General features: G+C 40.6%; 1 protein-coding gene and 1 long non-coding RNA gene across 6 annotated transcripts in view; one reads left to right on the top strand and one right to left on the bottom strand.

The window, feature by feature from the left end:
- Nucleotides 1-25,380, bottom strand: part of BTF3 (basic transcription factor 3) — a 41,293-nt gene extending 15,913 nt beyond the window's left edge. The window contains exons 1-7 of one of the 5 annotated variants that reach the window (XM_019929861.3): nt 25,247-25,380; nt 24,611-24,679; nt 20,611-20,724; nt 20,089-20,290; nt 18,900-18,956; nt 17,436-17,499; nt 12,692-13,644 (exon numbers count right to left, since the gene is read on the bottom strand). In XM_019929861.3, coding sequence (XP_019785420.1) covers nt 13,530-13,644; nt 17,436-17,499; nt 18,900-18,956; nt 20,089-20,290; nt 20,611-20,724; nt 24,611-24,679 — 621 coding nt within the window. In that variant the 5' untranslated portion in view covers nt 25,247-25,380 and the 3' untranslated portion in view covers nt 12,692-13,529. The other 4 variants (XM_019929858.3, XM_019929859.1, XM_073802209.1 and 1 more) reach the window with 4 other exon arrangements.
- LOC109549106 (uncharacterized) lies at nt 1,144-17,825 on the top strand. Its single transcript, XR_012330728.1, has 3 exons — nt 1,144-3,157; nt 13,773-13,895; nt 15,384-17,825. It is a non-coding gene; the product is annotated as an uncharacterized lncRNA (long non-coding RNA).
- Nucleotides 25,381-26,078: the final 698 nt, after the last annotated feature.

Here is a 26,078-nt window from a genome sequence, read left to right as displayed (position 1 = left end):
TTAGTCAATCAACCTATTTCAGGAGGCAAAGTCAGTTTAAGCCGGTCAATATTTTACATGCTGTTTCACTCTCAGCCCTCTTCTTAACTTGACCTTGGGCTGCTTCCTTTGACCTTGGCCTGCTGCCCTTGACCTTGGCCTGCTGGGCCCAGTCTTGGCACAATTCTTCCTAAGCCAATTTATTGAGAAGCCCCCACCCTTGATAGGTAATCACCGTGGCCTGCTTTAGCAAGAATCCCGTTCATCAAGAATCCCCCTGCACTTGATGTCTGATCAAGTTCCTCCTGGTGACTTCTGTCCACTGGCCCCCCTCACTCTGCTTGTTGGCCATAAATCTCCAGTTTGCCTTTGCTGTATTTGGAGTTGAGTTTAGTCTTCCCCTCTTGCAATGGGCTTGAAAAGAAGTCTCCCTACCATCCTAACAAGTGTTAGAATAATTTTTCTTTTACACCCCTCATCACTGCACGTCATTTCTGACTAGAGGGTGTCACTGCCCATTAAGACAGAAAATGGCACTTGGCCTCCTCTAGAGTCAGGACTAGTCACCAGGGGGCCCAGCTGATTCCTCTGGCATGGGGCCATCACTCATCCACATGCAATAGTGGACACTCATCTGCTGAAACAGAACCACAGAGCTGGTTCCACTCAGAGCCCTGGAGGAAGTGAGATGGCTCCACTCCAGGCTCAGGCCTCCCCAGTGTGTTGAACCCTAGACCCCCGGAGAACCACACTGTTGCTCTGCACAATTGCCTTTGCCTCCCCTTGAAGGCCTGCCCTTGCCCTCTCTCAGTTAATTTCTGATTCAAATTCACGCATCCTGTTTCTCCAGTCCCTCAGAGCCTTACTGAGCGACTCACTGACAATACTCTTAGGAGTGAACCGCTGATACTGACTCCAGGTTCTTCCTCTCAGAGCCACTCTTGCAGTGTATCCAGGGCCTTTGATGACTCAGAATTTAAGAGCTGGCAGAGGCCTCAGTGCTCAACAAGTCCTGTGTTTTCCTGATGATAGCATTGAGCTGAGGCCCTTGTTAAATACAAGTTACCAGGCATCTGCCCCTGGATATTCCAAATCTGGGCTGGGGCCCAGGAATGTGGCGGGGGGGGGGGGGTTGTTTCGTTTTTGGTTTTTTTTTGCGGTACGCGGGGCTCTCACTGCTGTGGCCTCTCCCGTTGCGGAGCACAGGCTCCGGACGCGCAGGCTCAGTGGGCCCAGCCGCTCCGCGGCATGTGGGATCCTCCCGGACCGGGGCACGAACCCATGTCCCCTGCATGGGCAGGCGGACTCTCAACCACTGCGCCACCAGGGAAGCCCAGGAATGTGGGTTTTTAAGAAACACTCCGAGGGGTGCTCACCTTCAGGGAAGACTGGGAGACACTGAAATTCTACCATAACCCTGATTATTTTACAGAAGGGGAAGCTGAGGCCTGTATAGGTGTAAAGGCTCACCCAAGGCTGCCTGCTCCTCCTTGGCAGATCCAAGTCCAGGGTCAGGTTGCTGACTCCCGGTACAATGACTGTGCCCTTCAGTCTGTAGCCTTGGCTCAGGGAAGCAGGAGGCTCAGGCTGGGAGTTTGGACACCATGTTGGCCAGTGGGTGAGGAGTCCACTGCACCCATAATGACCCCTCTCCTAATGCCCTGTGTCATGCCTGCGGTCGAGTCGGCCTCCCATTTAAAACAGGAAATGAGCAGGCCTGTGCGAATAATGACTGCTGCTCCCTGCCCTCTTTCTGTGGATCTGTTGCCTGTGCTAAGGGTCAGGAGAGCCAACTACAGTCTCTAGTGACCTTGAATTAGAGATACTTTATCCATCTAGGCCCCAGTTTCTTCATATATAAAATAAGGTAACTGAAATGAGATTAGGGTCTCAAAACTTTTCCCAAAAAGGAGAGTCCCCTGATGGGCTCAGGAGCTCAGTGTGGAGTTACAGTAAGAGTTGGGGCTGATGTTAGGGAAGAAGAAAGAGGAAGAAATGGAATCTGTGGGCAGCGCTCAGAGGTGAGCTGTCCTGGAGTGTAAGTTCCTCAAACCAGGTAATGAATGGACCCCTTCACATTCTTGGGAAATTATTGCAGACCCCCAACTATCATTTTAATTTTTATTATAGTGTTATTTCCATATGTACAGCCATAAAAATGTATAAACTCCATGTTTATAGGTTACCATATCATTGCAGAACAAAAGTGAAATCAAATGCCACAAAGCTAATGAAATTCAAATCTGTGATATTAATTTAATGTGATAGGTAAGTGGATGATATTGTCTTGCAGAAACTAAATTGCCAATTTGCGGTTAATAGTAGAAAAATGTTAGCTCAGGTCTGCTCATATATTTGTTCTTTTTCTATATTGTGAGTTTGAAAATACAACTCCCAAGGACATCTGTTTGCACACAAAACAGAAGTATTAATGCATCCCAGCCTTTGTTTGTAATTCAGGAGGAGGAAACCTTCCACTTAACCAACACGCTGTAAGTGAGCAATGCAGATGTTACTTGATAACTCTGTAAAGTTTTCTCTTTGATTTGAAGATATTCGTCTGCATTCAATGGGCGACTAATCCAATTATTGTTGCCCTCCAGAACAGACCATTCTTCAAGACATACAGACTACTAAAATTATTGTTAATTGAATGGTTGAAAATTGATATTTTCAAAGACCGAGACCACAGTGCACATCTATTGAAAACATGAACACGGACGTTATGAGGTAAGTTCCTTTTTAGTCTGACATGCCTGTATTCTGTGTATCCTGAGATGATTCAATTCTCCCACATTTCTGTGTTCAGCCTGCTGCAAAAAGTCTCAGTGATAGAGTATACCAAGAAGGCAACTGGATTGCACTTGGTATAAACTCAAAGATAAACACAAATCAAAAGAGAAAAACAAGGATTCTGATGATACATGCCACTACTCAAGTGTGGTCATCCATATGATTCAGAATCTGCTTATAATAACTGTTACAGATGATCATCACCATGAAAACAAAAATTTAAATTTCTCATAGAGAATTTACAGATCCTTGAGAAACTGACGAACTCCGGGAAAGAAGAGTTGAGCGGGAAAAGTCAAACAGTTTGCCTTTGGGAGACTGAAGTCCAAGTCCAACTGTGTCACTAACTGACTCTGGAAGGTTGGGCAAGTGTTTACATCTTTAGGTATGTTTCCTCATCTATGAAACAGTCCTATAATCCCCCTTACGTCACAGGTCCACTATGACGGTGAATCAGACAGCTTACGTGCAGGTGCTTAAACAACCCTCATCCTGCTTACAAATGGAAAACAATCACAATGGCAGGGGCAAGTGGCTAGAGGTTGACTTCTATACGCTTTGAAATGCCCTGGCCACTTATTCCTGAGTAGCAGGGGACAGATGTGAATACCTCCTGGCCCTTCTGGTCCTTCCTGTCCAGGCCTCTCCTGAGCAAGTAAGGGTGGTGGTTATTGGTCAGCTTTCTGAAAGCATTTAAGAGTGAGGGCCCATTCCTTGCTCTCTGCTGCCCTCTTCAGTATGAAAATTGGCCTTGCATCGGACGGGGTCTCCGCAGCAAGTCAGGAAGTACCGTCCAAGCCCAAGCCTTATTGCCCTCTGGGCACCTCAGCTCAACAGTCCAGCTCCAGCCCCTACTCAGGATCCCACAGCTCCAGGCTGGCCCTGGTTCACTGCAGGCTTCAGGCCCTAGGCCTTGTAAAAGCTCCTCTGTTCATTTCTCAGTCTGCACACTTTCTTTCTTGTTAGGGCTTAGTTAAGATGATTTTAGGGCCCAGAGACCCTATAAAGTTTCCTCATGTTTGTTGACCTGCAATGAAATGATTTCCAATTACACATTAGCCCCTGAGGTAAAAAGATATGCTCTGTTGTTCTAATTCCATTTTAATGTTTGAGGTCTATTTGAATGTCTAATTCTATTTTAATGATAAGTATTTGCATTAGCCTTTTGAACACCCTTGAGGCGTGGCACTAAATAAGCAATGAGTTCTTAAAAGCAGCTTTTTTGTTTGCCACTCACAGCCCCATTATTCTTTAGACTAAGGAAGTCATTTCCAAATGAACCACACAGGACTCACAAGAGGCTCCAGTGGGTTCAGGGAAGAAAATATTAGAACTTTTATTTTCATATAGTATATTTAATTTCATTCTTCTAAAGTTTCAGTCTTGGACAATATTTTACAATATACATGATATAATAGTGGACTAGCGCAGGCACAGAATTTATACATAATTTTTTGAGAATATTACTTTGTTTTCTTAATTATTTTATTGAAGTATAGTTGACTTACAAGGTTAGTTTCTGCTATACAGCAGTGATTCAGTTATATATATATATATATATATACACATTCTTTTTTTATATATTCTTTTCCATTACAGTTTATCATAGGATATTGAATATAGTTCTCTGTGCTATACAGTAGAACCTTGTTGTTTATATACATAAATATTTATATATTGTAGGGAAGTGCTAATTTTATTTGATTTATTTGTTTTGTTCCTGAAGGGATATACGATGATAAAAGGTTGGAGACCTCTATTCTAGAAGAGTATTTATCATCCTGGCTGGGTTTCAGAATCACTAAGGGAGCTTTTTAAAAAAGTATATTATGCTCTAACCCCATCCCAGACTTAGTAAACCACCATCTTCAGCAGTGAAGCTTGTGATATATGATTATTTTTTAATTTTTTAATTTTCTTTTTTTATACAGCAGGTTCTTATTAGTCATCCATTTTATACACATCAGTGTATACATGTCAATCCCAATCTCCCAATTCATCACACCACCCCCACCCCCCCGCCACTTTCCCCCCTTGGTGTCCATACGTTTGTTCTCTACATCTGTGTCTCAATTTCTGCCCTGCAAACCGGTTCATTTGTACCATTTTTCTAGGTTCCACATACATGCGTTAATATACGATATTTGTTTTTCTCTTTCTGACTTACTTCACTCTGTATGACAGTCTCTACATCCATCCACGTCTCAACAAACGACCCAACTTCGTTCCTTTTTACGGCTGAGTAATATTCCATTGTATATATGTACCACATCTTCTTTATCCATTTGTCTGTCAATGGGTATTTAGGTTGCTTCCATGACCAGGCTATAGTAAATAGTGCTGCAATGAATATTGGGGTGCATGTGTCTTTTTGAATTATGGTTTTCTCTAGGTATATGCCCAGTAGTGGGATTGCTGGATCATATGGTCATTCTATTTTTAGTTTTTTAAGGAACCTCCATACTGTTCTCCATAGTGGCTGTATCAATTTACATTCCCACCAACAGTGCAAGAGGGTTCCCTTTTCTCCACACCCTCTCCAGCATTGGTTGTTTGTAGATTTTCTGATGATGCCCAGTCTAACCGGTGTGAGGTGATACCTCATTGTAGTTTTGATTTGCATTTCTCTAATAATTAGTGATGTTGAGCAGCTTTTCATGTGCTTCTTGGCCATCTGTATGTCTTCTTTGGAGAAATGTCTATTTAGGTCTTCTGCCCATTTTTGGATTGGGTTGTTTCTTTAATATTGAGCTGCATGAGCTCTTTATATATTTTGGAGATTAACCTTTTGTCCGTTGATTCGTTTGCAAATATTTTCTCCCATTCTGAGGGTTGTCTTTTCGTCTTGTTTATGGTTTCCTTTTCTGTGCAAAAGCTTTGAAGTTTCATTAGGTCCCATTCGTTTATTTTTGTTTTTATTTCCATTACTCTAGGAGGTGGATCAAAAAATATCTTGCTGTGATTTATGTCAAAGAGTGTTCTTCCTATGTTTTCCTCTAAGAGTTTGATAGTGTCCAGTCTTACATTTAGGTCTCGAATCCATTTTGAGTTTATTTTTGTGTGTGGTGTTCGGGAGTGTTCTAATTTCATTCTTTTATATGTAGCTGTCCAATTTTCCCAACACCACTTTTTGAAGAGACTATCTTTTCTCCATTGTATATCCTTGCCTCCTTTGTCATAGTTGACCATAGGTGCGTGTGTTTATCTTTGGGCTTTCTATCCTGTTCCATTGATGTGTGTCTCTGTTTTTGTGCCACTACCATATTGTCTTGATTACTGTAGCTTTGTAGTATAGTCTGAAGTCAGGGAGTCTGATTCCTCCAGCTCCGTTTTTTTCCCTCAAGACTGCTTTGGCTATTTGGGGTCTTTTGTGTCTCCATACAGATTTTAAGATTTTTTGCTCTAGTTTCGTAAAAAATGCCATTGGTAATTTGATAGGGATTGCATTGAATCTGTAGATTGCTTTGGGTAGTATAGTCATTTTCACAATATTGATTCTTCCAATCTAAGAACATGGTATATGTCTCCATCTGTTGGTATCATTTAATTTCTTTCATCTGTGTCTTCTAGTTTTCTGCATACAGGTCTTTTGTCTCCCTAGATAGGTTTACTCCTAGGTATTTTATTCTTTTTGTTGCAATGGTAAATGGGAGTGTTTCCTTAATTTCGCTTTCAGATTTTTCATCATTAGTGTATAGGAATGCAAAAGATTTCTGTGCATTAATTTTGTATCCTGCAACTTTACCAAATTCATTGATTCGCTCTAGTAGTTTTCTGGTGGCGTTTTTAGGATTCTCTATGTATAGTATCATGTCATCTGCAAACAGTGACAGTTTCACTTCTTCTTTTCCAGTTGGTATTCCTTTTATTTCTTTTTCTTCTCTGACTGCCGTGGCTAGGGCTTCCAAAACTATGTTGAATAACAGTGGTGAGAGTGGACATCCTTGTCTTGTTCCTGATCTTAGAGGAAATGTTTTCAGTTTTTCACCATTGAGAATGATGTTTGCTGTGGGTTTGTCATATATGGCCTTTATTTTGTTGAGGTAAGTTCCCTCTACGCCCACTTTCTGGAGAGTTTTTATCATAAATGGGTGTTGAATTTTGTCAAAAGCGTTCTCTGCATCTATTGAGATGATCATATGGTTTTTATTCTTCAATTTGTTAATATGGTGTATCACATTGCTTGATTTGCATATATTGAAGAATCCTTGCATCCCTGGGATAAATCCCATTTGATCATGGTGTATGATCCTTTTAATGTGTTGTTGGATTCTGTTTGCTAATATTTTGTCGAGGACTTTTGAATCTATATTCATCAGTGATATTGGTCTGTAATTTTCTTTTTTTGTAGTATCTTTGTCTGGTTTGGATATCAGGGTGATGGTGGCCTCATAGCATGTGTTTGGGAGTGTTCCTTCCTCTGCAATTTTTTGGAAGATTTTGAGAAGGATGGGTGTTAGCGCTTCTCTAAATGTTTGATAGAATTCACCTGTGAAGCCATCTGGTCTTGGAGTTTTGTTTGCTGGAAGATTTTTAATCACAGTTTCAATTTCATTACTTGTGATTGGTCTGTTCATATTTTCTATTTCTTCCTGGTTCAGTCTTGGAAGGTTATACCTTTCTAAGAATTTGTCCATTTCTTCCAGGTTGTCCATTTGATTGGCTTAGAGTTGCTTGTAGTAGTCTCTTAGGATGCTTTGTATTTCTGCGGTGTCTGTTGTAACTTCTCCTTTTTCATTTCTAATTTTATTGATTTGAGTCCTCTCCCTCTTTTTCTTGATGAGTCTGGCTGATGGTTTATCAATTTTGTTTATCCTCTCAAAGAACCAGTTTTTAGTTTTATTGATCTTTGCTATTGTTTACTTTGTTTCTATTTCATTTATTTCTGCTCTGATCTTTATGATTTCTTTCCTTCTGCTAACTTCGGATTTTGTTTGTTCTTCTTTCTCTAGTTTAGGTGTAAGGTTAGATTGTTTGAGATTTTTCTTGTGTCTTGAGGTAGACTTGTATAGCTATAAACTTCCCTCTTAGAACTGGTTTTACTGCATCCCATAGGTTTTGGACCGTCGTGTTTTCATTGTCATTTGTGTCTAGGTATTTTTTGATTTCCTCTTTGATTTTTTCAGTGATCTCTTGCTTATTTAGTAACATATTGTTTAGCTTCCATGTGTTTGTGTTTCTTACGTTGCTTTCCCTGTAATTCATTTCTAATCTCATAGCGTTGTGGTCAGAAAAGATGCTTGATATGATTTCAATTTTCCGAAATTTACTGAAGCTTGATTTGTGACCTGGGGAATGTTCCGTGCGCACCTGAGAAGAAAGTGTAACCTGCTGTTTTTGGATGGAATGTCCTATAAATATCAAGTAAATCTATCTGGTCTATTGTGTCATTTAAAGCTTCTGTTTCCTTATTTATTTTCATTTTGGATGATCTGCCCATTGGTGTAAGTGAGGTGTTAAAGTCCCCTATTATTATTGTGTTACCATCGATTTCCTCTTTTACAGCTGTTAGCAGTTGCCTTATGTATTGAGGTGCTCCTATGTTGGGTGCATATATAATTGTTATATCTTCTTCTTGGATTGATCCCTTGATCATCATGTAGTGTCCTTCCTTGTCTCTTGTAACATTCTTTATTTTAAAGTCTATTTTATCTGATATGAGTATTGCTACTCCAGCTTTCTTTTGATTTCCATTTGCATGGAATATCTTTTTCCATCCTCTCACTTTCATATGTATGTGTCTGTATGTGTCCCTAGGTCTGAAGTGGGTCTCTTGTAGACAGCATATATATGGGTCTTGTTTTTGTATCCATTCAGCAAGCCTGTGTCTTTTGGTTGGAGCATTTAATCCATTCACGTTTAAGGTAATTATCAATATGTATGTTCCTGTTACCATTTTCTTAATTGTTTTGGGTTTGTTTTTGTAGGTCCTTTTCTTCTCTTGTGTTTCCTACTTGGAGAATTTCCTTTGGCATTTGTTGTAGAGGTGGTTTGGTGGTGCTGAATTCTCTTAGCTTTTGCTTGTCTGTGAAGCTTCTGATTTCTCCATTGTATCTGTATGAGACCCTTCCTGGGTAGAGTAATTTTGGTTGTAGGTTCTTCCCTTTCATCACTTTAAGTATATCATGCCACTCCCTTTTGGCTTGTAGAGTTTCTGCTGAGAAATCAGCTGTTAACCTTTTGGGAGTTCCCTTGTATGTTATTTGTCATTTTTCCCTTGCTGCTTTCAATAATTTTTCTTTGTGTTTAATTTTTGCCAATTTGGTTACTATGTGTCTTGGCGTGTTTCTCCTTGGGTTTATCCTGTTTGGGACTCACTGCGCTTCCTGGACTTGTGTGGCTATTTCCTTTCCCATATTAGGGAAGTTTTCAACTATAATCTCTTCAAATACTTTCTCTGGTCCTTTCTCTCTCTCTTCTTCTGGGACCCCTATCATGCAAATGTTGCGTTTAACGTTGTCCCAGAGGTCTCTTAGGCTGTCTTCATTTTTTTCCATTCTTTTTTCTTTATTCTGTTCCGCAGCAGTGATTTCCATGATTCTGTCTTCCAGGTCACTTATCTGTTCTTCTGCCTCAGTTATTCTGCTATTGATTCCTTCTAGTGTAGTTCTCATTTCAGTTAGTGTATTGTTCATCTCTGTTTGTTTGTTCTTTAATTCTTCTATGTCTTTGTTAAACATTTCTTGCATCTTCTCGATCTTTGCCTCCATTCTTTTTCCGAGGTCCTGGATCATCTTCACTATCATTATTCTGAATTCTTTTTCTGGAAGGTTGTCTATCTCCACTTCATTTAGTTGTTTTTCTGGGGTTTTATCTTGTTCCTTCATCTGGTACAGCCCTCTGCCTTTTCATCTTGTCTATCTTTCTGTGAATGTGGTTTTTGTTCCACAGGCTGCAGGATTGTAGTTCTTCTTGCTTCTCTTTTATAGTCTTTTTGGGTTTGTATCTTTTGAGGAAAGGGATTGCATGACAAGAAGTTTGAAAACCACTTGGGCAGGAGATCTCTGAAGTGCTTTCAGCTCTAAAAAGAATTTTAGACAGCTTCTTCCATATCAGTTCTTCATTTGCAAAATGGTATTCAGCACATATTTCAGAGAACTGCTAGTGTTGGAGGGTCTCCTGCAGAGGCGGGGGGTGGCTGTGGCTCACCACGGGGACAAGGACACTGGCAGCAGAAGTTCTGGGAAGTACTCCTTGGCATGAGCCCTCCCAGAGTCTGTTATTAGCCCCACCAAAGAACCCAGGTAGGCTCCAGTGTTGGGTTGCCTGAGGCCAACCAACCAACGATATATGAATTTTTAAAAAGCAGCCCCTTGTGTTTCTGACACAAACCCTCTCTGCTAAAAATCATATAGTACTCTAGACTGTCAGCTCACCGAGGGCAGACAATATCCATCTGTCTTGTTCACCATTGTATCTATGGAGCCTAGCACACTGCCCAACACAGATGTTCCATAAATATTTGCTGAAGGAATGAATGATGAACAAATGAACCACAATCCAGAGACAGCCACTGGTAGCTCTCCTGGCCTTTGTTTTAATGCTTAGTGTTTCTATATGACTGTTTTGCACAGTTGAGAACCAATCACATATAAAAGTGAGTAGCTTATTTGATCACTTTTAGTAAACAGATTTGTTGTTGTCTTTGTTGGCCGCGCTGCATGTGGGATCTTGATTCCCAGACCAGGAATCGAACCTGTGCCCCCTGCAGTAGACTTACAGAGACTTAACCACTGGACCACCAAGGAAGTCCAGTAAATGGATGTTTCAGTATTGAAAGTGTTTTAGCATTGTTTAGCATTTAGCATCTCCTATTACAAATTTGACTACATAAAAAATCTTTTTACGTAAAGCTTTCTTCTATATACCCAATTATAGGCAGAGGATAGAGTCCCAGAGGGGGATTTTCAAAGAGTGAGAGCATTTTAAAAGGCTGTAGCTGCTGTGGGAAGGACAAAGTAACACTGACCCCACAGGAGCAGAAGACTTTGGTTTCAGGGGCAAGAGCTTCCTGGTGTTTGTGACCCAGCTGAGGGAGGATCTTCAGTGGAGCTCTGTGAAGTGGCAAAAAGCCTTGGCGTGTCTGATTGCGTCCCAGCACTTGCTTCTACCACTTACTGGCTGTGACCCTAAGATTCTTTAAGCCTATGTTTCTTCACCAGTAATGTGAATGTTCACAGCTACGTGACAGGGCTGTTGACTCTGAAGCACTATTAGGTGTTGGAGATAATGTTTATACTTGTCAGAGGGACAAAAAAAGCCTTGGAGTCTAGGACTGGTTCCCATGAAAAGATGCCATCCTGTCTCTCTTCTATTACAATGTACTGTTTACACACAAAGGGGTTTGACTGCAGACTCAGGCCCCAGAAGAAGGCTCAGAGATATCAGGAACTCTGGCCAATGGGTCACTGCAGAAATATCAAAGGTGAGTCTCACTGTTTGCAAAAGGCAGTGCTGCTGAACTCTAAGGAAAGATCAAGAGTAGTCTGAGCAGTGTTTCTCTTCGTGGTGTGCCATTAAAACCAGTCAGGCAGCTGCCTCTCCTGTTCTTCCAGGACTGCTCACTCCAGAACCAGCAAGCAATGTCCTTTGGAATGCTCGGAACCCAAGACCAAAGTCTGCATTTCATCTTTGGCACAGGGCTGTGTTCCCAAACTGTGGTGTGTCTAAGAGTGACCTGAGGTGCTCAAAAAATATTCAGACTCCCCCCGCCCCACCCCCTAGAGATTCTGTATGTCTGGGGGGAGCCCAGGAATCTGCATTTCCTTCCGTGATTCTCAGGTAGGTAGCCTGAAAGCCAGGTTTTGGGAAACACTGGCATAGTAGCCACAGCCCTGGATAGGGAACCAGGAGACCTGAGTGTGAGATGAGACAGTTCCCCTTATCTCAGCATAAACCTCAGAAGTCACTCCATCTCACTGGCCCTGTTCCTTCATTTTAAAGCTTCATTTACAACCGACGGACCAACACCCATTCATCAAAAGGCCTGTTGCTCAGAAACTGAATTAGATACTAGACAGGAAAAGCACCACTAAAACTCAAAGCACACATTTAAAGTCCTGAATGTTGTCTCCTGCCTTTCACACTGAGATAAACATGGACAACAGCTGGCTAATTTACACCATACCCCCAGCCCGAGCCTCTGCCCCAAGATGACTTGTCCTCCTCTGTGTCTGTGTGTTTTGTTGTGATAGAGCAATGCTGGCCTCCCACGAGGCAGTGTCTCTGGATTTCCTGCATGGCTTTTCTTGTGCTCAGAGTGATGGCTGCTGTGATCAGTCTTGGGATCACCTTTGGGATACCTGTAAAACCTGCAAGTATGTCTCTTCCCTAGGTGATGGATCTGTCAATAATTCACTCAACCAGCAAGAGTATATTTATCCACCATGTATTTCCAAAATGAGTGAGTCTCCTGATATGGGTGATATGGAGTGAGTCCACTGATAATTGATGGTTGGCACGTGCTATGTGCCAACCATTGCTCTGGACACCTAACACATCTCATCTTTACTCCATTCTTTTCAACAACCTTGAGAGGCAGTGGTTGTCATAACCATTAAGAACAGAGACTCAGGGAAGTTAGGTGACTTGCCCAGGATCATACAGCTGGAAAATCGACAAACCAGGGGTTCCATTCCAGGTCTACCCAACTCTGAAGCTTACACAGGATATGGTTTCTATCTGCAAGGAGTTTCTGCCATATTTAGGGAGACCAGAGATACAGTGGTGAACAATACAGGAGAGCATATCGTTCAGTGTTAAATGAGGTTGAGTGGGGTAATAAATACTGTTAGCAATTTGAGTGAAACCAGCCACAATCACAGTCCAAGCACCTCATGGATTAAGGGATACATACACACATTAGTGTTACCTATAAAACTATATAAACCTCATGGATTAAGGGATACACACAGTAGTGTTACCTGTAAAACTATATAAACTTTTAACTTTATTCCAACTATAAAACTTTAAGATGCAAAACGCACCTTTATTCCAACTATAAAACTTTCAAGATACAAAACGCACCTTCCCCAAGCCCTCACCAACTCTAACCCAGGTATTTAAAATATTTCCTGTTTACCACTACACACACCAAACCAGAATTTTCTGGCGATACGTTATTTCACGTGTAAATACGTGTAAATATTTGAGATATGTGTTACCAATCTGCTATTTACCTCTTAACTTCCATCAAAATTTTACAGTACTTACATGTCTTTAAAAATATCATCACATTATTCTGGTAAACTCCCACACATTTTTTAGTAGATTCATTGCACTTAAACATGTTTCAATTTAGCCCACAGTGTCCCCTTGAGGTTGGTGTAGCAATTTATCTTTGCTCTCATTTCTAGCTAAGAAAAGCACAGAGAGAAAATCACAGATACACAGAACCAATGTGTGGAGAAGCTCAAAGCAGATACCAGGCTTGTTGCCCCCTCCTGGTCACCTTCCTTCTCAGGCAGGAGTGAGTACATACTTGTTTACCCAGAGGCCACTGGCATTGCAAGAAATGCAAGCTAAGTCGGCCTAGAGAGTTTGGGAGCACAGGGGAGAAAAAGAAAGAAAGGGAGGAGAGGAAATCATGGGAAAAAGAACAACAGAAAGAAGCAAAAGGGGGAAGAAGAAAGTGGATTATTAAAAGCAGGTTATTCTATTATTAGGGCTTGATGTTCATAGTCACAGGTGCATAGGTCAACATCCAGTATTTGTCTTATAAATCTTCCAATTTGTCATATCGACTGTTTAAAACAGCTTCACAGCGACTGGGCTTCTTGTGTGAGGACCGCTCTACTTGCTTGCCACCCTCCCTGCTCTGTAACGGCAGGCTGGACTGCAGTCACGGTGAAGATGAGTCTGCTACATATTGTGCTGAGGTGGACAAACAATCCAAATTAAAAAGCAGTCACCAGCAACTAATATCTAAAATTCAGAATTATAATTAAAACATTATCAATGAACGAATGTTTCTATGAGAAATAATGCCGTTGTCTATACAGGCCAAATGCCCAGCAGCCTCTCACAAAACTTGATATTCAAGTGTCCCAACCAGAAGACTTGGACATACGTGGACAAGGTGTGTGACACAAGAAACGACTGTGGGGATTGTTCAGATGAATCAGGTAAAGATGAAAATATGTAATTAATGTTTTAATGGGTTCTTGGAGTTGCTACCCTTACATTTCAGCCACATAAATTAACTCATGCTTAGAAACCTTCCTAAGGATATTTTCATTCACAGTTAAGCAATTCTATCACTTCCAATAGTTTGCATATTTAAAGTAGGTGAGTTCTCTAGCTAAGAAGCAAATAAAGCCAGATTTGCAAAGATTAACAAAGATTAACCTTGACGAACAATTTTTGTCTGTTACCAAAATTGTTTGATTTCTTTGGAAATTTTAGTAAAGATCAAAAAAAAGTCTGTTGAATGCTTTGACTTTCAAAGACTTTTTGTTGTTGTTATTTAACCTTTTGCCCTTTCTCCTCCACTCTCCTCTCTGCCTTTCACAGTGTTCTCTATGGTGGTTTAACACTGTGCAGCACCCCGATCACTTTACAGTCTGGTAAACTGGATTATTCTAAAACCATGGTGGTAGATACGATTCCAATACCGCATGGCCCCAATCAACAATGTAAATGACCCATCGGAAATAAAGTACACTAAATAGATCATATCCTGCCTTTTGTCTAGTCCTCATGGAAGGTAGAAATAGAAATGCTTCCTACGAGTTGCATGTTATCTAACAATGTGTTGACAAGAAAAGACTAGAAGTATAAACAGATCTTTCTTGCTAGCTGCCAATTACCAAATACTGATTCTCTTCCTTGCTTATTGAACGTATAAACTCATACGGACCTTTCCTTGTTTATGTAGTGTGTCAGTATGTTTATTCTCAGGCTGATGGAGAGAGACAGTACTCTTCTTGGTTTTTCAGAGTACAAATTCTTTCACCCAAATATGTAGAATCTTTAATAAACATCTGCAATATTCCTCTTGGACAGTCTTCCCTATTTTAAAAATCCAAATGGCTATTTTTTTTCCAATAGTATCTTTTCCAGTTCACCTTGACATTTTAACAATTATGGTTTTAAAAATAAATAAAATTTTCTAGTTTCACAGTGCCCAAAGTGTTCAGGCTACAGATGTGATACTGTTTTCTTTGCTGACTGTGCCTGCATTCCCAGAACTCGCTGCAAAGATGGCAGTCAAGACTGTGCTGATTGGAGTCATGAAAATTTATGTGAATAGAAGACTTTTCTAACTATTGTTTTGGAAAGGCTAAAAACTGTTATTTGTCCCCTTAAGATTTCTCTCCCAACAACATATGTATCTTAAAGGGGTGGGGTGGGGTAGGGAGAGCTACCAAAGCACAAATCCAGTGTTATGGAATAGAGAAAAAAATGATTGGTAGAATTCAGACCTGTCAGTGACCTCCGACCCATTTTTTTTTTAAACTTGTTTCCAAATTTTAGAATGTAGCTTTCTGCCCTTACAACACAGGGTTATAATGCGGATGACACAAGTGTACTCCAGGTGGGTTAGTTCAACAAATAAAGAGTATTAATCCTTAGAATCCTCAGTTCATAATCGATGTCCATCTCTTCATTAGGGTAACCCTGGTTCAGATCCAGCTGAAAGTAAGTTGGGGGCTAGTCTTAAAAGCAGTGGACAACAGCCAGCAAATTGGGACAACAGCCAAAAGATCAACCAGACTAGAATCATCTGCCCCTCCAGCCTGCCAGGACCTGAAATTCTTTCCAGTAGGTACTGAGATCAAAACAGCAGACCTGGGTTTGAATCTCGCTCTACCACTTAAGGGGTATGTTTTAAGGGTTTCCTTATCTGCATAATGTGGCTCTTTGGGGGAGATTGTTATGACAATCAGTAAGATGATATAAAATGAGTTATACAGTGCTTAATAAACACAGGAATTGTGGGCAATTTAAGAAAAATTATAAGGATATGGTAGATTATATTATTGTTTTAAAAAAAATCTGCTATCTTGCTCCGGGGGAGGATTATACTTCCCCAATCCTCATGGCCATCAGACTTGACTACGTATGTGACTTGCTCTGGCTGCCGAAATTTAATGATGTGTATCACTTCCCAGCGTAAGTCTGAAGAGCCAGCTGACTGTTTGCCATCTCTTTTCCTTGTCCTGAGACTGGAAATGTTCTGATTAGAGGCTGTCCTTGAAGTAAAGTGGAGCCCAGCCACAGGCAAACCACAAACATCAAGCCTGACGAACAAATCTCTGTAGCAACTAAAGTTTCTAGTCATTTCTAACTGTAGCATAACCCTGCCTATCTTGATACTGAAAATGTTACAGGAAAAACCTTTCTTACCAGTCTATTGCCACCAACACACACCACCAGATCCTTTAAATAATGGACCAAAGAAATATTTTTAGAGGTTGTTGGGAGAAAAAAAAGTCTCTAAGCACAGGCAAAACAGGACTAACCTTAGCCAGCAGCCTAGAAATCTATTGCACTTCTCTATTTAGTCCCTTTCCTATACAGATCTAAGGCAAATAACTATAAGGATATTCAGACAGCGGCCATCTTCACATGCTCAAGTCAGCCTCTGTCACTGCAATCTGTTGGGATGAGTTGAGAACATCTCTAATTGTGCTGCTCAAAGGAAGCATCACCAGTGGAAATGCACTTATCAGATATGCAAATCCTCAGGCCCTACTCCAAGCCTTCCAAACCCCCTGCCCTCCAGGTAAGCCACTCCACTTGCCTTGGCCAGTTACATACAAGAAGTGATACTTGTATCACTTTAAGAGCCAGCAGGTGACCCACCATCTTCTCACTCTGCCAGGAAACTGAGTGTCCCAAATAGTGGTTGCTCCATCAGTCTGGGACCTGGAGTGAGTATGTAGCACAGCCCAACCTAACCCACAGTAGTCTGGAGACATGTACTTGTTTCCTAATTTTTTAAACCACTGAGACTTTAGTCCTGCTTACTGTAGCAGTATACCTTAACAGAACTGATATACATCCTTCGAAGAAAATAATACAATGTTAAGATGTGCAAATATTTTTTGCACAGCATCTCATTTTTGAGTTAACAGTTAACTTTTAGATATAGCTGTATAGTACCTGCAAAAGGTACTCTCCAATTAGTATGAAAACTTAAATGAATTCTTATTATTGCAAGCAGAAACTAAGGCATTATGATTGCTAATACAATTTTTTAAAAGTAGCCCTACATCGAGAAAATTTTCTGGGGTAATGGAACTGTTCAGTATTCTGACTCTGGTGGCAGTCATATTACGTGTTAAAATTCTTACAACTGTATACACGCATGTCAATATTACTGTTAACTTAAAAAGTAACAAAAACAATTTTAAAGAAAAAAGTAGTCCTATTCATTTGAAGTGTTATCACTTAAGGAAGATAAGGTGACATTCCTAACACAAACACTACATTTTTTCAGGTATCTTAGAGAATACACTACACAGAATGGAGTTAAGAGATTAATAACTACTTTAACTTTTTTGATGTAACCTCGATTATATCTACAAAATGGAGTTACTAGTCCCTACTTCATAGATTGAGAATTAAATGAGAGAAAATTAAGTGCTATAATACATAAACGGCACTCAGTGTATGTTTACAATATAGACAATATTAAGAGAAAAAAACTCCTTGCTTACCCACGAAGAAATATACTAGTCTCATAATTACACCCATCACAAACTATGGAAGCTCTGAGGCCTGCTGGAGAAAGAAGTTTTCAGACATAAGAACTTTAAACCACCTTTGATACTTATACTGTCATTTTAAATCTTTAATCAGATTCCATCCATGATTACCAGTCATATTACATGCCATGATTAGCTTTCTATAAACAATTTTGCTTTCTGTGTAGAAATCAGTATCAATGAAATAAAATATAAAACCGTATACTAAGCAAAGAACTTTATTAATCTTTGTTTCAAACTTTATTCCCAGGCTTCCTCAGCTTAATTAGCTGCAAAGAATGAATTGTATATAAGCAAAAACTGAAAAGAGCTGCAGTGTCCAGGGGCTTGGCTTAAAAATATTAGAGATCTAGATTTTATCAGATCCATAAACAAAATTTTAAAAAGCAGTCATAATATAAAATAGCAGCTCCCAGTAACTTCTTCAAGATTTATCTTCTTCAGAAGTTGACTCAATTCAGTTTGCTTCATTTTTGGAAGCCTCATCAAAATTCTCCACAAGATCTAGGAAAAGGAAAAAAAAAAAAAAAAAGTAAAAACTCAGAAAAAAAAGCTAAGTCTATAAAAATAATCATCAGGCCTTAAAAAGAAGATTGGGAAATGCTCTCAAAATATATCCTACAGTTAAATTAGGATATAAATTTAGACACCTGTTTTTATTTCTAATGAGACCACTACTCATTTGGCATATTTTGAAGTGTATATTTTGGCATATAATTAATACAAGGGAAAGAGGAAAATTATTAACTTGCCAATGACATAAATATAATGCTTAAAGAATATGTATATGTCCCACCCATTCCTGCCCCATTCCAAGAATTACAGTTAAGTAATATTAGTTATATGGGGGACAGAATCAAAGAATACCATGACACACAATTTGAAGTTTTCCTGGATTCCTGAGGATACCTGTCTATGCAATGTGGAAATATTTCTGAGTCTAGGGAGTCTACTGCCCAATATCTGTTTTACAACAAAATAAATTATCCAGTAACAGAAAAATGCCTCATGATTGCCAAAGGAGTTTTTCTGCTGATTTCAGAATGATTATATAGAAGATATTTCTACAACTTCTCCATGCCTTCTCATACATTTATGGATCTCAAAGTAGGAAACGAGGGTCATTTGTGATCTGCAAGAACCTATTATATTTAGGTTACTACACACGTATCTATTTACACAATATTTAAGGTTAGATACCTTCTTGGGATCCCAAACAGAGAAAAACCAAGCCTACAAACCTAAATCCCAGGTGACTAACACTGCATTATTTTTCTCATTCTCCCTTTGCCCCACTTTACCCTATTTCACATACCTCCCCAGCCCCTGGCCTAAGGTAATCTTTCCTATAGTACAAAGATTCTTCATTCTCCCTTGCTAAGATTCTCTAGTTTAACCACAAGTGAAAGTTCCTACCTGGAACTTCATCATCATCATCCTCTCCAGTAGCAAGTGGTGCTTTTCCATCCACAGCTGTGAAAGGAAATATAAATGTTCAATGAACACTAACCAAAAGAACAACAGGTGAATGGTCAAGTGTTGTTACAACTTATGCTTATGGTGACATTTGGGATTTCTTTTACAGTACTAGCAATAGCATGATAGTCTGACGTCTACAAATGAGCTAGAATACTAGTACCAGCCAACACACCAAATTCCAAACCCATTCTCCTTTCAATCCCTCTCACCTACAACATGGTACAGGTAAACCCACATACCAAAAAACCTTTACTGAAGTGAAAATAAAATAATCAAAAAATTAAAAGTACCTTTGACTGGTAAGCCTCCACTTTCCTTTTATTACACAAGAAAGTGAACTACACTTGACAGCTGAGACCTCACAGTACTAGCACTGTACAATTTTCAGTGGAATCCTTCAAAAGCCTACCTCTGAAAGCCTAAGACTTTCTAGAACCTCTTAGGCCTTTCGGCATGACAAAACAAACAAACTAACAAAAAACAGCCACACACACAAATTGATTAAAGCAGATGGAGCAAACCTCAAGAAAAACATGGATGACTAAACAGCAGACCATATAATAAACCTGTCTCACTTCTACATTTCCATTCCTCAAAATTTTAATCAGAGAGCTTCAGCATAAAGTAGCTATACCCTGATATACACCTATTCAACCACACAATTTTCTGCCCCGAACAAAATCCTTATTACAGTATAATTAAAAACACCAGAATAGCAGGAGGCCAATTCTTAAAGACTAGTGGTAATACCAGCTGAATTTGTACAACTGAAGAAGTTTAATAATTTGTAATGTATTTAAATATATTTCAACTGTCAGTTATTTTTAAAAAAAGGCGCAAATTAACATTTTCATCATTTCCAGCTAATAAAGGTACAATTTTTAGTCTCTGATCCAAAACAGAAAGCTAGTAGAAAGCAAACATTTCACTTAAGCAAGTATAATGATCAAAGCATATTACAACACACTAAAAACACGTGCTTAAAATCAGTATAAAAATTGATGTTTCTTAGAGGAAAGTCTGCATTTCCAAATTTAAAAATATTCATATCCACCATGCACCCTAAATCTTAGAAATCTACTGACAACTCAGTAACCCTGGGCAAAACTGCTACTAGGAAACTCACATTGTTTGGGCAGAGCTTCAGCCAGTCTCCTTAAACTGGTCAGACTGTCTGCGCCAAGCTGGTTTAAGATGCTGGGGAGCATTTCTGTCAGCTGCTTTGTCTCAGCATGGCCTGTAATGGTGAAAGTGTTTGCTGCCAGAGATGCCTGAACTTTAGGGTTGTTAAAGTGGATCACTGTTCCTTGGTTTGTGAACATATTCACCTAAAAAGAAAAAAAAAAATGTTAAATTAGCAACACTCATCAAAATCCCTTTAAAACCAAACACTGTATTAAGCAAAAGCTGAAGTCTGGCTAAGTAACATAGTATGTCACCATAATGCACAAGCAAAATTCTGCCTGAAATGGAAAGTGCAATCTAATCCCTTTTACACTTAGCAATCTCCCTGATACTAGAATAGAAACATATTTTAGAGAGAGATGAAATTCTCTGTTGGCAGTAGTCAAAAAAATCATTTAACGCACAAACATTAAAGTTTTCAATCAAATCTTATTTTTGTAAAGAAATAAAATCTGACACTTACCTCTTCAATACCAGAGATATTGTTTACCCCTAACTTCTTTAAAGAGAACTGAAGTTTTTTGTCGTCTGCTGTGGCTGTTCTATGAACCACCTTCTTCTTTCTGCGAGCAGTTCCCTAAAGTGGGGAGAAAAGGAAAGAACACAGCATATGTTTATACCACAAGAGTCATTTTCAATTGGACAGTTTCTAATTCCTTTCTGACCTCTCAATCTGTGTAAGAAAATTACCATAACCACAAACTTTTATGCAGTGAGTAGGCATATTAAGGCACCGATGGAAGCCAAAAGAAGACAATGAAAGGAATTGTCTAAAAATCCTTCACAGGGCTTCCCTGGTGGCGCAGTGGTTGAGAGTCCGCCTGCCGATGCAGGGGACACGGGTTCGTGCCGAGTCCGGGAAGATCTCACATGCCATGGAGCGGCTAGGCCCCTGAGCCATGGCCGCTGAGCCTGCGCGTCCGGAGCCTGTGCTCTGCAACGGGAGAGGCCACAGCAGTGAGAGGCCCGCATACCACAAAAAATAAATAAATAAAAATCCTTCATAACTTCTAAGCTTCTAGTTTTGTCAGATATAAAGAAATGATCTTTTCAGAGTTCTACTTTTTACGTTATCCGCTCTATACGTGAGCATGTGCCAACCTAAATTAAGCCTCATTTAGAAACTCCATATCCAGAACCATTAACCTTTTCTGTTTCGATATTAAAGAAAAATCAACATCCATTAATATTCATAGACAAGATACCATAAGACACAAATATGTCTATATATAGACTTCTACAGCATCCAATAGTAAAATCTGAAGTAAAATCTATCTTACCTAGCAGGTCCCTACACTATCTGCCCTGGCCCTCTATGCCACACTTGACACTCCACCTTCTATCACACATGTAAACTCATCTTCAGACAAATAAACCTCTTTGCTGTTCCTTAAAAAGGCCAAACAAAGGGGCTTCCCTGGTGGCGCAGCAGTTGAGAGTCTGCCTGCTAATGCAGGGGACACGGGTTCGAGCCCTGGTCTGGGAGGATCCCACATGCCGCAGAGCAACTAGGCCCAGTGAGCCACAACTACTGAGCCTGCATGTTTGGAGCCTGTGCTCCGCAACAAGAGAGGCCGCGATAGTGAGAGGCCCGCGCACCGCGATGAAGAGTGGCCCCCACTTGCCGCAACTAGAGAAAGCCCTTGCACAGAAACGAAGACCCAACACAGCAAAAATAAATAAATTAATTAATAAACTCCTACCCCCAACATCTTCTTAAAAAAAAAAAAATGGCCAAACAGGAGCCTTCGCATATACTGCTCCCTTCTTCCCCTAACATCTGCATGGCTCCCTACCTCACTACAGATCTCCGTTCTTATGTCACCATATTGGAGTGGCCTTCCCCAACTACCCAATGAAAAACAGTAATTCCCACATTCATTTTCTATCTATCCAGGTTTATTTTTCTTCATAACACTTGTAAGAAATATATTTTATTGTCTTTCCTCACTAGAATGTAAGGTCCTCGAGGGCTTCGATTCTGTTTATTGCTACAGACCTAGTATTGAGTACGGTATCTGATTCATTGAAAGCACACGTCTTAATGAATGAACAGAATACAGGCTTCAGGAAAACTTGTCTCTTGTACATATATGCCAAATCTCCAATCTCCCTCTTCTCAAAACTCTTTAATGACACTCTCATGGACTCTCTCATACAGACTAATCCATTCATGCAGCACATAAGGCTCTTCATGGAAAGGCTATCACCCACTGACTTCACCTTCCCCCAACCTCCACACCAATTCCTATTCATCCTTTTAAAATCCTGCTAAAGCCATCATCTCTTCTGTGCCTTCCCTAAACTGCCATTAACACCCCCAAACCAAATCATTCCCATCTCTGTATTTTGAAAATGCTTCTGTTCCACTATGTATATTACACTGCGAAAAGGGGTTTTTGTTTCGTTTTGTCTTTTTTTTTAAGATGCCTATCTCCCCTACTAGCATTAAAGTCCCCCTCTAAGGACTTTAAACTTCTTAAATTTTATACTCTCAGGATCCAGCAATAATAAAGGCTTAAACAAATCATAGTTTAACTGAAAAAAATATCAATAGCTACAAAAAATACTGGTTACCAAACACCCCCAAAAACCTTTAATAAAGATCATCTTGAAGCGATGTAGATACCGGGTTTCCAAAGAATCCTCTCTAAAACACATTCCAAAGAACTACTATAAGATTCTAAAAACAAAACCAGCCCACATTCTACAGGTTTCATACACTTTACACTCAATTTTTACTGAAATAAAGGGCTTTCATAGCATTTACCTAAAAAGTACCTAACGCTTTCAGATTTCTCTAAGGCAACACTAACTCATCTAATTTCAATTTCCACAGTAAGTAGGTTTCTTAAAACGTGAAGAAAATGTTTCCGTATTACAATGACAGAAATAGTTCCTACATTAACTAAACAAAGTTTAATCCTTCATCAGCCTTAAGAATCCTAGAAAACCTTGACTTTCCTTTACCCTAGAATGATGTCACTCACAAGTTAAAGACTAATGATCAGCGTAACAACAAAAAGAAGGCACACAAGCACATTATTCAAATGACTCCTTCTGAAACCTGCACTGAAAGGAATGATAGTTAAAAATACCAATATAAGAGCACCCAAACACTGACCCACAAGGAATATGAGTTTTCCTGGCACCTGAAGGCCACACCTAGCTTATAACAATTGCTAAAAAGGACAAGAAACACCTACTGCTGTTAATGGGTAGGTGTAGATCTTGAAAACCAGCTTGGGGGCATGGGGGGAATCAGGATACTTTCACTTCTGGCAAAATCCAGTAACTAACACATATACATCTTATTACTTAAGTCTAAGTGCAAGTTTTGGCTATTTTGCAGTAGACTGTACTTGAAGGTAAACGCTTGAAGTGAGAAAAACTAATAGATAATAAACTTGAAGCATGGAAGCTTTACAAGTTTTACCAAGTAAAGACACGCTCTGTTTCAACACGGTACCACACCTTGTTGAATACTAGGAATGTGCTAACACAAGATAAAATACAACTAGGTAGACCTCTGCTAGAGTGCACATCTGACTTAAGCAAATTAGAGAACCTAAAACTTACCAAGTTCAAAAAAGAATCCCCTTGAAGGGGACCAACAGCCACCAGGAAAGATCAATTAAACAAAAACCGATCATTTAAAAACCCACCCGTCAATCACTCTCTTTCCCTCAGTTTCAGTGTAATTACAAAGCAAAAATGGAATGGTATCTGCTCAGGTAATATTTCCAAATCCACAGTCATTGCTCTTAAATTTAAAAAATGTACCTATAAGAATGACATCTTCAAACATCCTAGAAAATACACAACTACCCTGGGTTGTATTTAGCGAAGAAAGGATTACAAAAGGTCTTAATTTACAGGAGGCATGAACTTCTAACCTACAAGAGGCATGAACTTCCAACTATTAAGTACCACAATTATCCACAACCATAAACTAAAGTTGAAAAGATAGTTGAAACTTGGATCCAGTTAGCTTAGTTATTAAAAAAATAAAATAAAAATCAAGCACTGACTGTATATAACTTAGATTATAAAGCCAATGACAAGACAAGTCAAGGGTATTAAGGGTCACGTGATGATCTAACCAAAATGACATTTTCTTTCTAATTAAATTAGGAAACACTTCTGTTCTACTTAAAATACTGTAACACTGAAAACATCTACATAAAAGCAGTTTGCAGTTTAAGTGCTCTCTTTGTCTCTTCGCTTGCATTTTTTCCTTCTAATTTACAACCTACACGTCTCACTGATACACTACACTGTACACCTAATTTAATCCCTTGCCACTCCCTTCATAACGATTTGCAAGCTCTGTGAAATGCCCTCTAGAGACAAAGTGACAAGCCAATTCTATTAAAAATACAAAGGAGAAAAAAACCTAAACCATAAAACTTCAAAAAAAAAAAAACCCCAAACCCAAAACCCCCAACGCTAGTAAAACTTACTTTCCCACCAATGCGCACTTGTGCCTGCAGTTTGGCGAGTTTCTCCTGGTTCATGATAGTTTCTTTCATCTAGAAAAACAGGAAACCCTCAGCGAGGAAAGATCTAGTTCACTCTAGCATTCCACGCTCGTTATTTCCCAAGACACCAGCGGAATAAACGTCCTACACAGGCCGAGGCCTGGATCCCGAATCCACCCCGCCAAGCTCCCGAACTTCAGTTCTGAGGGAGCCCAAAGAGCACCCGCTTTCCTACCCCTCCCCCGCTCTTTAAAGGCCCAGAAAAAGGGCTCTAACCCACAGCTGGTCAGCGCCTCCCACCCCCCCGGCCCCGGCCTGGCCTTGCCTCGGCCTAGCCAGGGCCTGCCCGGCCCGGCCACTTTCCGCAAGCCTCGCGGTACCTGAGGCTCCTGTCCTCGGGTTCCGCCGCGAGGTGGAGGAAGAGACGGCGTCGCCTCGCCCCCAGGGCAGCCGCCCCTGGCCCGACCTCGACCCCGAGAGTCAGCCTGAGTGGGTGCGCCTGTCCGTCGCATCGCCTTCCTCTCCTCAGCCCTGTCCCTCCCTGTCTCGCTCCTTCCGGGCACTTCCCGCCCCCGTTCCCGTCCTCCTCCCACGCCGGCGTCCAAAGCCTTTTTGTACCTTGTTGGAGCGGAAATGGGGCCGCGCGGGGGACTAGGGTTGGCGCTCAGGGGGGTCTCGGGCAGACCAGCTGAGATAAGGCGCACACACGCGGGGACGCAAGATGGCAGCTAGAGGGAGGCCGGAAGTGACGCAACGCCACTTCCTCTAAAAGTCAGGAAACGGACTTCGCCGCGAGCTCAACGGCTGACTGCGCACGCGCGGCTTCCGGTCGCCGTGTTTGTGACAGTCTCCCGTCCTCTCGTGGTCCAGCGCTGGCAGGGTGGAGACTGAACGAAAGACTGGGCTGGAAGCACCGCGAGTGACCCTGGGAAAGGCTGTGGAAGGGTCAGAGAGCACGGTTCTTTGCACAGTTAGGGTTGAGTAAGTCGGTCCTGTCTCAGGGCCCCTATCCCCAAGTTCTTCATCCTCAGAAGAAAGGGCCTGTTCACGTTTGCGGAAACGATCGGGGAGCCTAGAGTGTGCTCACCCCTCCATTCGCTGGGAGGTGTAGATTGTAGCGATCATCGGAATGTTTTCGAATTTCCCCTTTGGCCCGAATGAGCCTTTACCAAGACGTTTTGTAAAAAACGAAGCTAATTTAGCTTTCACAGATTAGGTGGTTTGGTTGGTTGCGGGACCATGGTTCAGAATTTCTGGGGAGCGTGTTCAGAATGCAGACCTGAGCCCCACCTCTCAGCGATTCAGTCTGACTGGAGATGGGACCAGGTAGTCTGCATTTTAGCAGGTGGCTAACCACCTTAGACCCGTGACCGTGATTACCTTATTTCTTTTGTGTCTTAGACAAAAAGTTGACTCCTTGATACCAGTTGGTATGGATTTGACAATTAGC

This window comes from Tursiops truncatus, chromosome 3 (genome assembly GCF_011762595.2).
Source record: "Tursiops truncatus isolate mTurTru1 chromosome 3, mTurTru1.mat.Y, whole genome shotgun sequence".
Lineage (NCBI taxonomy): Eukaryota > Metazoa > Chordata > Mammalia > Artiodactyla > Delphinidae > Tursiops > Tursiops truncatus.
Note: the sequence above shows the minus strand (reverse complement) of the source record. Positions and strands in the feature narration are given on the sequence as shown.